This window comes from Brachionichthys hirsutus, chromosome 8 (assembly GCF_040956055.1).
Source record: "Brachionichthys hirsutus isolate HB-005 chromosome 8, CSIRO-AGI_Bhir_v1, whole genome shotgun sequence".
NCBI lineage: Eukaryota > Metazoa > Chordata > Actinopteri > Lophiiformes > Brachionichthyidae > Brachionichthys > Brachionichthys hirsutus.
The window spans coordinates 4487907-4502516 of NC_090904.1; the positions used below are offsets into that span (position 1 = coordinate 4487907).

At 43.9% G+C, this 14610-nt stretch overlaps 1 protein-coding gene across 1 annotated transcript in view; it reads left to right on the forward strand.

Moving 5' to 3' along the window:
• The first annotated feature begins 10243 nt into the window (after positions 1-10243).
• ppp1r16b (protein phosphatase 1, regulatory subunit 16B) overlaps positions 10244-14610 on the forward strand; it is a 30543-nt gene continuing 26176 nt past the window's right edge. Inside the window, exon 1 of the mRNA XM_068742761.1 lies at positions 10244-10508. Coding sequence (XP_068598862.1) covers positions 10244-10508 — 265 coding nt within the window. The remainder of the gene's footprint in view (positions 10509-14610) is intronic.

Sequence of the window (14610 nt, forward strand, 5' to 3'; positions counted from 1 at the left end):
AATTAATTCCAATAAATGCCATTTGAGTTAGTTGATTTAAAACACTGATTTGTGCCTGATGATTCAGCTTTAATGTGACCCTGAAGTGCTTTTAAGTGAAGGTGTCATTTCTTCCACTCAGGCCTATTCGAAGCCTGAATGAAAAGCCCAAAATCACTAAAATACTGTCCCTGAAATGTGCAAAAATGACACATTTGGAAAAATTATTTGGGGAAAACTCCTGATGTCTTTTCAAAATTGTTGCATCTTTGCAGTTTCTAACTTTGATGAAATAAAACATTTACTATTATTATATTTATTAGCATCAAGCAAACAGCTTCACAGACATAATGCAAGCGTGTAATTTCGAGTTCAGTTCCTTTTTTTGCTGTACGTTGTGAAAATGTTAAACATTAAAGTTTAAATACCACAGACTTGCGAATGCAGGGCCGTTCATTGGACGCACCTTGTAGCAAAGCCAACCTCATGCTGCCTGTCCCTGCCACTGCTTCGTTTCTACAGAGGAAACGATGACCCAGAATCAGGAGTGACTTTGGTCCTGAAAATATAAGGCTCCACCAGCACATCCAGCGGCAACTAGGACAGCAAATCCAGACAGAGTAAAACTGTCCTCTTAGAGGACGCGGCGGGAGGGATGGAGTGAAAGGGAAGCTGGAGTGGTGAGTAGATAGCTGGAGACAGAAACAATCTGAGCAGGTCTTTGAGACGGTTTCACATTGTTCGTGGAAAGTTCAGCCTTTGAATCCAAACTTCTATTTTAATTTGGTCACTTGTTTCCAGTGTTCTGGTTCATCATGATCAGCTCAGAGTCTCTTTAGATTTTTTTTTTCCCCTACTGCCACTTGGAATGGAGGAATATCCTCATGTTCAGACAATAAAATGAAAATTATAATGATCCAGACAGCAGCCGAAGTGCCAAAAATAGTTTGGCTGAATGTGAAGCTGTTCGGAGAAACCGGGTTTATGGAAAAACATGATCGTATAAGTGTTAGAATAAGATGTCTAGAGAGATATTCTCTAACAATCCTTATTGGCATTGTGTCGCCACTAGTATAGTAAAAGTTAATACACTTCAGTTCAAGCACCAGAGCGAAGCGTCTTTGGAGCGCCGACCTCTGACTCAGTTCAACGAAGCGTCGTCAACAAGTTACCTCTTTCCACATCTGACTCAAAACATGCATTCAAAGTGAGCCACTGGTGTGTGTGTGTGTGTGTGAGAGAGAGAGAGACTCATCGAAGCCGCCTCTCCTGTCTATCTGTTCACACGCAGAAGCAGCTGTGTCTCTACTTTTCTCGCTTCTCTGCTCTCCTCCGTCACTGAATGAGAAACTTTTACTTTGAACTGCTTTTCATATTTTGACTCTCATTCGACTGCGAGAAACAATTGCCTGTAAATAATGCAAAAAAGGTTCTTATTACTGACGAACATCAAGCACAGCAAATAAAAACACACCACAGCAAGTTTCCATCTGCAAATATTTCCATTCCAAATAAATGCATGCCTTTTTTGTGTCGTTATACGAAAGTGGACTTTCGAGAAACAAACCTTGACTTGAATGTTAATTTCTTCAGTCCTGTCAGAAATGAAGGAAAACAGGGTTTTGAATAAGAGAATATCAGGAACAAATAAATGAAAACCTTTTAAAACAGGGGTCCCCAAACTTTTTCCTGTGAGGGCCACATCACTTTTCCCTTCTCTGATGGAGGGCCGGGGCCAGTTTGTAGGAAAAGTGTGATGATGGCAGGGGTGCCTAAACATTTAGGGGCCGAATGTGGAGGCAGGCTGTAGTTTAGGGTTCATCTCACCATCACAACTACACACAGTGACATGAATCGAGTGTCACACACGCAATGCCTCTCACACCCAAACTCAGTCTCTCTCCAGCATTATCACGAAGTGCAGAGGCAAAGAACGACTGGATCAATCAGCTGATCCAATACAGCTGCAGAGGAGCAAACAACAAACCTCAAATTATTGTAAAAAACCTGAATGCTGCACACCTTGGTCTCGAACCCAGGATCTTCTAGCAGGGAGTCAAGTGCACTACCCACTACACCACCTAGATGTTACCCCATCGGACATTAGGATAAATAGACAGTAGCATTGTTGACTTTAGACCAGAGGCACTGGTTTTGAATCCAGTACGACGTCACCTGGTCGGAGACACGCCCACTCCACATAACACAAAAGGAAAAAGCACAACATAACAACACAGTACAACACAACAACACGCTGTGGTCTGAGATATCAACTTATTATTTGACAGGTACGACTTTAGTAATACCTCAAGTTTCCTCACCTATACGGTGGCGTAGTCGGTAGGGTTACCGGTCTACTGCCAGAGGAACTGGGTTCGCATCCAACTGTGGGAGTGGGGGTGGAGTAGGGGCGGCAGGGTAGGCCTAGGGCCTTGCCTGGGCGGAGTGAACTGGACCACTGGTCCACTCCACTCCGCTCAGGTGTGCCCTGGGCCTACCCTGTTGCCCCTGCTCCATCTCATTCCCGTAGTGGGATTCGATACCAGGGCCATTTTGCCCCCCTCAACAATGCTGCCAACTATGCCACCGTGGAGGTGAGGAAACCTGCCCTGTTATTACAAAGTAATTACTATGTAATAAGTTGATATTACAGAACATTAACTTTCTGGCCGTATGTGACCATCATTAAAACTGTCCCAAATAAAAGGGAGGCTACTCATGTTGTATGGAAAGGAAAATAAGTACATTTTATTTTGGGTCTCTGGTATTGTTCAGGGGGCCAGGCCAAATGTGGAAATGGACCGGATCCGGCCCGCGGGCCGTAGTTTGGGAACCCCTGTTTTAAAGCAACACAACCCCCCCCCCCAAAAAAAAAACAAAAAAAAAAACGACAACAACAAAAAGGATTAACTGTAGAAGATATAAAAAGGTACAAAGCATTGCGATGTTATGTAACTCATGGTTTACGGGTCAGACAAGAGAGGAAGCTTAAACGTTTAAGCTTTTATTTAATAGTGGAATCCAATTACATAATTCTAAAGACTCGATGTGAGAATAAAACGATAAATAACAATGTCCGTGTACCAGATGTGTGTTTAAGGGGTCGCCACAGCAAATCAACCTTCTCGTCGATTGCATGCTTAATGTTTGCAACGTTTACGCCCTAAACCTCTGCATTGATCCGGGCTTGGGACCGGCTCAAGGGAGACGCTACCCTTGCAACCTCTGCAACCTTTTTATGTTGGGGAGGACGATGCAAAGGACAGGGTGAGGTGGAGAAGGTTGTTGCACCCCTTTCTCTGGTGCCTCAGGCAGAGCCACATTGAGGTCTTTCTCTTTCTTCATCTCTTCCATTTCGGAGTTTGGACAGCGTTTTCTTCCGCTCCTTCATCAGTTGCTTCACCGCAGCCTTCTCTCTGGAGAGACGTGATGCTTTCGCCTTCTCTTCATTGATCTTCCGTCTAAATGCATTCACTTCTTTTTGATACACATTCGGTCGGTCTAACCTGTGTCTTCAGGCGTTTTCCTCCTTGTGGCTCCAAGGTGATCTGATTTTGTGTGGGCTTTCAATGATAAAATGGCAAATCCGCCTGTCCCGATTGATTTCATCTGAAATCTGCCCCCAGTATTTATTCACAATGGCCTGGATGGAATGTTGTGCTCACGTCCTTTTTCCTGACAAATATCTTGAGTAGAACAGTTCAAAACCTGTCAGAGCACAAACGCTTAACGCCTTGAAACCTGCAATACATGAAAGGTTTTTCTTTCCTTCTGTTATAGTGAAAGGGCCTTCTGTGCAGGACGCTGAAACCCAGTCGGTGCATTGATAAAGGTCGCTGGAGTTACACGAGCTTTCTGCAGCAGTGCTGCTACCTGAAGGCCGATGTGCGACGGCTGTAACGCTGCCTGAATGGTTCCAGTGGACGTTTTAACCAGCTTGCTATTAGTAGGTGATTAAATGAATTAGCGGTTACATGAAACATGATGGTGTGTGGGAGGGGGGGGGGGGCACGATGGGTCCTGAGTGGAGGGAGAATGTTTTATGTCCTTCTGGAAAGGCCACAGCTTCACGGGCTGACATGTTTACACAGTGTACACACACATTTTGTCATGATATAGAGGGGTTGATACAACTTGTGTGAATAAATACACACACACACACCCTTAAGTCCTGTAGTGGTGATCTGATCCTGCGGCGGAAAAAAACCCCATTTCTCATTGTCCCATAATAATCTGTATGATTGTGACAGTTGCAGGACTGATTATGGGCCGCTGTTTGACTATATCCTTTTGGATATGGAATTAAAGTCACACAAATCTGCAGGTTGTGCAGTAACACCGTGCCTGCTTCACATCCTTCCTGTCTGGGAAGCTGATCTTGTGGTCGGTTCCAGGTCCGCTCGGCACCACAGATCCCGATCAGGGGGGTCCTGTCGCCACAGCAGATCCACCTTCTAGTCCAATGCTTAATTCTGGCAAAGTTTTACGCTGGATTGTGCTGGGAAGAAAAAGAATCAATTCAGTCTTCAACAAGTCAGTGATTGTCGTGAGACTCCAACTGATAATAAGTGTACAAATCAGCTGATCAGAAGACTTTTAGTAATTACCCTCCGTGTTTTTACAAAGGGGGGGTGGGAAGCAGATTACTCTGTCAGGTAGGAGAGGAAAACAGTAGCTGTGTGTGTGGCCTCACTTTTTGTTGCCAGCTTTGTGCCAGTTGGTTCCAAGGTATGCACACACACACACACACAAACACACACACACACACACACACACACACACACACACTGGGCTATTGTGTTTGACACTGCTGCCACTGTCTCATACAGCGCGTCCTGACACCACACACACCTCCTCACTGCTAAATGCTTACAGTGTTGCTGATGTTACTGCTGATGCACAGTGCAGCCTGTGTGTGTGTGTGTGTGTGTGTGTGTGTGTGTTAATGTGTATGCTTGCAGCTGTGGCTTCTTATTAATTGTGTTGTATGCAAACAAAAAGTAGACAGTCTGAGGATTTATCAGATTCATCAACGAGTTATTGTTTCTGCACTTTGTATTTCCATACTAAAGTCGGTTTCCTTCAACTTAAAACTATTTATGATGGATGAGGCATCACATACCAGGAGGTCCGTCCGTCCTTGGAGATGACTGTGTCAACAAATGCTCCACTGTGCCACCTTAAAATCATAATGCTAATTAAACAGGAAGAAAATGTCGTCGCTGCATTTTTCCTGGGAAATAATTCAACCAATCATCAGAAATGTAATTTCCTGTTATTTGACTTTCTGCTTCAGTTCTGCTCTATTTTCCTGCTCAACTCTCTTTTCCCAGATGTCTTTGTCTTTGCCTGAGTGCATTTCTGTCTTTGCTTGTATTTTTGCCTGGCTTGGACTGATAACATTAGCTTGTCTCCTTATCTGATGAGCCATGAGGAGGAGACTGAAGATGCAGGATTCATCCGCTGCACAAGAGTACATGAACTCCTCCGCTCTTGTGCTTCAGGCCGTCTTTTTTTTTTATTCCTACTCTTCCTTTTGATTGATAGGATCCATCCTCAGAGGGTGAAGACTCCTTATTTAGTCTTTCCATGTCCTTTACTGTCCATCTGCAGGGAGGTGAAACTTCGTTCCAGCCTGAAGTTAAGCGGCGCAGGCGATTGGTCTTCAGTATGATTCAAGAATCAACTTCATTGTTGTGAAAATACGTTTTATCTGCAATGACGTGAGGGATCTTTTGCATTTCAACAATAAACTAACAATAGCTCTGCACATTTTTGCAGTAAAATCACAGAGACCCACTGAAACCATTCCTCCTGAGATAAATGATAAAACATGACGTGATGAGTAATTCTTGCCATTCTCCTTCCAATTGTTCTGGTGAGATGATGAAACGAGGGAGAAATAAAGCGAGAACACTTGAGAGCCTTTTGGTCTTCAACGACGCGTCTGTTAGTATTAATGCATTCTCTCTCTCAAGATGAGACACACGGCAGGGCCTGACTGCTACCACGGTTTTAAATTCAGAGAAATGAGCAAATTAGTCTGCTCAGCTTAGACTGGCTTGATGTTTGGGGAGTTAGCTTTCTGGTGACTCCTTCAACTCATCATTAACTTTTCTTTTCTCCCAGCATGCATCATGTCTGCCTTGGGTGTGTTAGGCTTATGGAAATATTTTTGTTAATTAGAGAAAATCTAGCCATTATTTACAGATACAATTCTGATGTCAGTTTTATTGGCCTTTATGGTGTTTCCTCAAAGTCATAATGAGCTTTATTGGGCAAGTTTATGCACACAAACATAGAATCTGGTTTAATTTGCTCAAAAAGTACAGGATTTTAAGAATTGAAAGTAAAAATGTAATAAAAAAAAAAAAACACCAAAGAAGCACCGTAAACTTCAGACAAACGGTCGTCCAAAGAGGTTGATGAAGTTCTGGCAGTAGCATAAAATGGAGAGTGCCAGAAAATGCATATTCAATAGACAAATACATACACTGAAGAAGTGACTAAGCAGCTCAGTCGTTCGTCTCAAAGATTCCTGTGGCTTGTGGTGAGTCCAACACCGTAAGTAACATGCATCTGTCAAAGTCAAGAACTACTGGAAATGAAATCAAAGGGGAGTTCTGGTGTCATCACTTTACAAAATGTGAGTCGTTTTCCTGGAAACGGCAGGAAGATGCTGGTTAGATTGGCCAGATGAAAACATGAACCCGGTTTCTGCAGCTCTTCATCAGGCTGCACATCAAGGCTGCTCCTTCCCGTCTCACTGCTCAAATTCAAAAAACGAAGAAAGATGGTGCAAATAAATGACCGATGTGGCAAACATCTAGCTTGAATGTTATCAGGTTGACGTAGCGGCTTTGGCAGCATCAGGTGAAACATGCACAGAAGCGCTGAGATTTTCCAGCTGCTTTCTGGAGGCTGCCTGCTTGCATTCCACACATTTCTTGCAGTGTAGGCCACAGAAAGCGTCGGAGGCAGGCAGACGTCTGCATGGAGGCTGCAGGCATCTTATGAGGTTCATCAGGAGGACAATGAATGCTTTTGTCAGATTTTGTGAAACATGAAAAATTCAATAATACAAAAATCCGTCAGCCTTTTAGATTTCACACTAGGGGCCCTTATTGTTTTATGCTAGCATGTAGCTGCTGATCACAACTGCAGGACGTCAGGTGACATCACGACATGCAAAAATTGTATTTCTTAAATAAGGATTTGTGGTTAAAACGCACCTAAACATTTGCACGTGGAAATGGAATGTTTTGTCTAATTTAGTTACTGATTATGTGTCTATAAAAAAAATGATGACCAAGAAACACGTAGATGAGTGCATTGAGTGGGAAGGGACCCATTTGTAGCAGGACACTTAATAATGAGGGATTTAGGTGCTGTCTGTGGTGCATTACCATCCTGGGCTGCCATTATCTGTATTGTCTCCTGTGCCAAATCACCATCATGATGACGATGGATGACCCAGAATGACCCAAATCCAACTGATTTGTGGAGATATTAACAATTTAATGATGAGGTCAGCACTGCTCCTCTCTCTCTCTCTCGTATACCACACACACACAGAGACAACATTTTGTGGCATACATCGCCATTATATAAGCTTTAATTTCCTGTTCATTCTCACCTACCAGCTAATTGATACATTTTCTCATCTCGAGAAGATGCACAGGTTTCTGTCCTTCACAGAGCATATAAATATTATATTTATTGAAGCACACATCCTTGTCATAAAAGTCATGGATGAAAAGGAGAAATGGATCAGGGTGCTCAGTAGCAGAGCCCCCCCCCCGCTGTAATGGATCAGCAGCACACATGTCCATTGTAGATTGAGGTTTGAAAAGTAAATGGAAAGTGTGGCTCAGAAAGAATCTGTTGCCTTCTGAGGCAACAAAAGCATTTCTTCAAGAATGGATATTTTATTCAGAACTGGGAATTTTCTGTTTTGAAATTCACAACATAACTTATGATTAGCGATGCGCACACACACACACACACACACACACACACACACACACCACTCAACTGAATAGAACAGACAAAGCCATAGGAATAATTTGTTGCTTCCCATTGCTGCCGGTGCTTTTACTTTGGAATTAATTTTCATTGACTGCTTCAGAAAATTCTTGTAACATTTGGGCCGTGATCTTCCAGTAAAAAAAACTTTGAAATCCAAAGTATGAGAGTGGTTGTACCATTCCTATCTGCAGCCGGGGAGCTGATTGAGGTCAATCTGTGATTTGCTGCTTTGCCCCCCCCCCCCCCCCCCCCCCCCCGGGGACCAGCTGCGATATCGCCGGAGGGCGTACAGTTTGCCCACAGCGGCCCTCGTTTGACGTCTCTTCAGACACCGATCAAGCACACATACACAGCGTTTGATTGTCTCCCCTTTGGGCTACACGGGGTTAATTATCTCCTGTGGCTGTGATGTGTCAGCGTCTCGTTCAGCTGTTGTCAGACCAGATATCAGAACCAGGGCTGCGCTCTCAAATCTGATGAGCAGCAGCATGCGATGGGCAGTGAAGCTGCCGTGTGCCTGTTCACACCTGGCTTCCCATCAGTTTAGAGATTTTGGTCAGGAGGGCTGGAATCGTCTCAAGGATATAAAAATATTCCATTAGTAGTCAAAATGCTGAAATAAGAAGAAGCGGAGGAACTCTGGAGCAGAAGGGGCGCATGTTTTTGTTTGAATGAAGAAATTCAGGTCGAAATAAAAGTTCCTTCATCACGAATCATGTTTAATTCAACAAAAAAAGGTGATATGTAAATTTATGTTGCGAATCAAATCCAGTCTTCCTGCCGGATTTCACAAAGTTCTGCACTTTTAATTTGAAGGGTGCAGCTGGTAAGGCCATAAAGGTTTATCGGGTGCATTTGTCCGTTTATGGCTATTCATTCAAGTGTGTGTGTCTGTGTGTGTGTGTGTGTGTGTGTGTGGGTGTTATTCCTGTCATGGCCTCGGTTCTGGCTGAAGACGGACGTGGCGGTTTGGTTTGTCTCAGCGAGCCAGAGAGAGGCGCTAACCTGCTCGAGCTCGGCCTGTTTTCAGATCAATGAGTTCATGCAAAACGTTTCACACACGCTGGCGGCTTGGCTGTTTCCCGGTCCGGGTTGCTCATTTGCCTTTTTTTCTGCGTCGGTTCCTCACATTTTCATTGAGAAATGAGGCTTTAATTTAGAATGAAAAACATTTAACTTCAAAGTGAAGTTTGAGCCAAACATTTGTGTTCACTGGAGCACACACACACACAGGAAGTCATAGTCGAGCTGGTTTCCTGTCCGCGGTTATTGCAGTTTAGCGCTGCACAGGAAGTGTAGAATGAAGTCCACAGCAGACTGACGAATGGATGCAGACCTGAGGAAAGTTTTATCAGCATTAAAAAAGTGGGAAACAACATGATTCATATGTTTAATCTGCATATTTGGTCTTTCAAGTTCTGGAAATCCTTTCTAGTATAATTGATTTTTTGCGTTTTGTTACGTGAAGTAATAAAATAGAGTCTGCACGTCGCTGAGACAAAGGAGAAAATGTGAAAACGAAACATTCACTGTTCACCATTTTTTCATGACATTCCTGCATGTTCAATTATTGCATTTACAACTCTGTTTATGTGATATGTGCATGACTGTGATGCTAGTCCTGCTTTTTGTTCAGGTTTCCTGTCGTCATACAGCATCCTTTCTTAGCGGATCTCTAAAACTCATGAAGAAACCACATTTATCGTTGATCTTTTGGTCATCAGAGAAAGACAGAAGGAGACTTGTCAATGTTTTCTGTTTCCTTGAACCCATAATAGCATCATCTTTATTGAGTGTTTATTGTGCAGATTTGGGAACATGCATAAAAATCAGGCTGGAAAGAGAATAGAAACGCGGTAAAAACAATCTGCTTATTCTGCAGTCTGTGGCTTCGTATCTTGAACTTCTCTCTAACTAGGTCACCAAAATCTGTGCACTTCGCTGTGGTGCATCAAACCAATGCTCGCTTCTGAATGTCAATGTTTTCTCGCTGCATCTCATGAACGGTTCACGAGAAGTCTCATTATCAGGCTTCCTAATCTGTTTACACAGTCTGCTCATTGAAGTATTTATGAGAATACCAGAGGATAAAAGCTTTTATTTTTTTATGAACAGGGGGCTTTCTGTCTCTCACCCAGGACATTGAAAGGAGGATGACTACGACAATGGGAGGAGGCCGCGGCCAAAGGTGCAGCCCTCGTTAGACTCGTACCCCTTTCCCAAAACCACTGCCGCCATGGCCAACCATCTAGAGCTGATTCAGGAGCTGCAGCAGCTGGACAAGGTGCCCAGCCTGGAAAGGCTGCGCGCAGCTCAGAAGCGGCGCACCCAGCAGCTGAAGAGATGGGCTGTGTACGAGAAGGAGATGCAAAACAAGAAGCGAAAGGCTGACAAGAAGGGCCGTAGTGCCGGCAACCTCCAGCAGGGGTCCAAGAGGCGAGTGTCGTTTGCCGCCAGCGTGGCCCTTCTGGAAGCCTCGGCAAGGAATGATGCGGATGAAGGTAGGGCTGTTCAAGAATGTTTACGGCGTCCTGCAGCTTCACGGATTGCGGACCACAAAGGACCACTGTGGATTTAGTCTTCTTGTTACTTTAATGTGCCGCAGATTCTTTCGTAATTTCAGTCTCACCTTCCAACCTAAGCTGGATATCAAGCCGCCAAAGTCAGGAACTCCATTAGCAAGGCCCGCCCACCTAAACTGCCAGCAGAACTCATTGCTTTTGAGCTGAATTCATTTTGCGTGGCGACCCCTTTATCATTGTGAAATAATGGAGTTGTCACACCGAGATGAAACTCCGCCAGTCCTTTAATTAAAATTTCAACGGACGGTGCCCCTCTATTTAGACCTAATAATTGTTTTCCTCCAGTACAAACACTCCCACGATACTATGGCGGCACGAACAGCGCCTCAGTGATGCTTGAATGAGAACAGCCTCATCATCATCACGAGATGACATCTAATTTAAGTTCACTTTGACTTAAAGTAGGTTTAACTCTATCACAGCAGCTGTGACCTACATCTGTGCTGCTGTACATCCTGTGCCTGGGCAGTATCTCGCTCTAGTGTATAGATATGGAGATGAAGGGTTTTCTCAGTCCCCCCCCCAATCCTCAGATTTACTGCACCTTCTGCTGCTTGTTCTGCCGCTGCTTCTGTGCCATCAGATAGAGATATTGTTGTGGCAACGATCTGGAAAATGATTTGAACAGTGGAAAACGTTATTGCTGTGCTTTGAAATCCAATTCTCAGAAAGATCGCAGACTCGGTTTCAACCAGGATGTTGTTGCTGTGAGATTCCTGTAACTCTCTGTTTGAGGTGACCAGAAAAATACAACCTTTAATCATAGACTCTCAGATCCAGGAAATGGGTATTTAATCTAGCTAATCTAGCTCTATCGAAATGGGTGGGTGGACGATTCATAGATAAACATGTTTGCAAAACGCACCACATTTGACTGGGCTACAGGTATTACTGGTCTACCACTCACCGTTCCACAATAGTAATCCTACACCAGCATTATGACAGACCGCATGTGCTCTTGTTGACAATGTCTGATGATCCTGAAAAAGCGATAATGGATGACATGTTGGATCCTGACAGCCGTTACCTGATTGGTCTGCTGATGGGAGGGTGTGACAGCCTGAACATCCTCCACAGATTCAACAGCAACTCCAGACTCCACCTACTAAAGAGTTTGCTGCCGCCCTACATGATGACATCAGAGGTTGTATCAGTGCATGAGGAGGAGGATTACTGCTCTAATCGAAGTTGATTGGAGACACACTGATTACTGATTGTGTAAAATGTTGTTTACTCTGGTTGCAATGTCCCAGGAATTTACGCTGCTTTTTATTTAGTGTTATTGTTATGGCTCCTTGGTTTTGTTTTTGTTACTGATTTAATTACGATAATTGTTTTAAATTAATGAGGAAAATATAAAGTTTTCTTTTTATTATTCAGAAAAACTCAAACAGGTTTGAAAATGAACCCGTGTGGCACACTTTTAAATCCCTTGAAGTGATTTAGTTCCTACATCCATATCCAGTGAAATACACTTCCTTGTTACTTTTCAGCATGAATATTTCCAGCTGGTATTCAATCATTGCACATCTGAGGGTCTCTGTGTACGGCGTTTCATTCATTAAGAGCAGCCAGCTTGTTTTGAAGCGTCCCTGATCCGTAGAGGCTTTTGTCCGTTCTCCGGCCTGCTGATAGTGTGTTTGGGCCTTGAAGGCTCTGCTGTCAGTGTTATTTAATGAGTGTGACCATGAAAGAGGCAGAGAGATAAAAAGAAAGGACGCCTGGGTGTAGCGTGGCCCTCTCAGGTCCGATGGCAGCTGGCTAGCTCAGGAGCCTGGCGCTCTCCTCCTATTCGCCAAATGCTTGATAAAGTGCGGTGACATCACATCCTGCTCACGGCACTACAGTCATGGTCTCTGGACTAAATAAAGGAAATGCTAATGCTGCTGGGGAACCTGATTGCCTTTGTGGTTTCGGTCCCTGCTTTGTTTCTTTGTTTTCTGCTCCAACAGGAGTAAAAGTATCTAAACTCTCTACCAGTGTCTCAGAACTGAAGAAGCCTCTTGGATGAGCGGTGAAATGTTTTCAATGAAACTTGGAAAAAGTCCAGTTGATTCTTCTCTTTTGGGGTCATTGTGACTTATTTTAATAAATCAGAGCTAAAATCTTGACCAGTCGTAACAAGAATAATGAAATCCAAAGCCAAAGTTTGTAGAGCAAAGTTCAGATGGAGCCGTTTGTCGAGACGATGACGTCGTGGAGAGTGACGGAAGGAGACTGACTCCGACCTGAGGCTGATTCAAACCGGTCCTGATGCTGTAATAAGGCGAGAGGTCAGATTGACTGGACGCGCTGCTCTTTAATCCTTCATCGGTTGGATTGAGTGAGATTTCCTGTGTCTTCATTCCAGAGTTAGTGTTCTGTGGTTGCTGTCAAAGCATTGAGTGTGCGAGCAGACAGTCAAACGTGTGTGTATTTGTTGTTGTTTTTGCACCTTAGTTATACTCTAACTTAAACAATATACGTTTTTCTAGAAGCTAGGATCTATTATGATGTCCTTATCACTGTATACCTGGAAGCTGCGTGAGCAGACTCACTAAACCATGTCACAGATGACACATTGTGCAGGCACGCTGACATTTTGTGTGTGTGTGTGTGTGTTGCAGCGGCCTTGAGATTGAGAGTGAAAAAGCTTAGAATGTGCTTTTTCTTTTGTTGTTGCGTGTCTGTGCTTTACCGCTAAGCAGAGAAACACCGAGGCGGGCTCGGCAGTCCTGAGAGTCCTGAGTCAGAGTCACTGCCCTCTGGCTGCCAGTGTCCCCGACCCGCTGCCCCCCTCACTGTGATGAGGGTTGATGGCTGTGAAATTACTGTGAAGAACATCACTGTCTCGCTGCACAAGTTCTCGCACCATTGGCACCCCAGAGAACCATTATCCTGCAAAGGAGCACCTTTGTGGTCAGAAAGGACAATCGGTGCCTCTTAACACCAGCGTGCTCTCCGGTGGAGCGGGAGGAAGATTGGAGGAAGGAGTTCGAAACATAAGTCATTTAAAAATGAACACTGACTTTTATGTTAAAAGCAGTTACATACATACTGCTGACAATGCAATTAATGGTAATGATATTCGTCGGTGGCAATCAAATCGCCCCACTGATTAGCTGACTGTAAAATATTCATCTGTGAGATCTTAACTGCGTCTCAAAGGGTCCTTGAGTCGGGCACTGAAAACCGGAGTGTGTCCATCCATACCTGCATTAATTTGTAATAGTGTGACTTGGTCACAATTGGGCATCATCTGTAAACGATCTGTTCCCATCTTGCTTTTTATTATGGATCCTCACAAGCCACTTGTGATCAGCCTCATTTCCCTGCTTCATGTGTGAGTAAAAGTGCACATCTTTCTTTCACCGTGCAAAGCCCTAATGAATTGTTTTTAACCGGGACCTATTGTTTACTGTTGACTGTGACATTACTGCAGTGCTGCTTTGTGTGCTGAGACTTTGCTGCAAAGGTTGATCCTCTCTTGAATCACTGAGTTTCATGTATAATTAATATGGCCTGGTGATAATGTGGAAACAAGTTCAATAGTGAAATCCCTTCCAACAGGCGTTCACAACCATCTACGTCTCATCTGATTCAAGTGTGTCCTCAGAGCATCTTTGGCACCGACTCCTGAACTTTGAGCTTCGTTGAACCTGATGAAGGGAACATAGCTTCCCTTTTGCTCTAGATTAAATGGACCATATGCAAATATATTCCATTTACAACATGACAAAATCATGATTGATTGACAACTTTAGGGGCTGTAAAGTAATATTTAGGATTGCACATCATTTTAGCTTGTATAATGGCCTTTGCCAGAGTGGCTCATAAACAGCACACAGCAGCGATTCACTGGAAGCGCAGCACAATCAATTGCTGCAGGCTGCAACAGAATTTTCACACAAAATCTGCCAGTTGTTAGAAACCTTTTTGCGCTGCCTGGAAGCCTGCGTGTCTTTATTTGCTTTTGCGTTCCCACTTTGCACTGCAGTGAGCTTCCAGGACCACCTTAGTCTATCATGTTCCATCTTGCAGA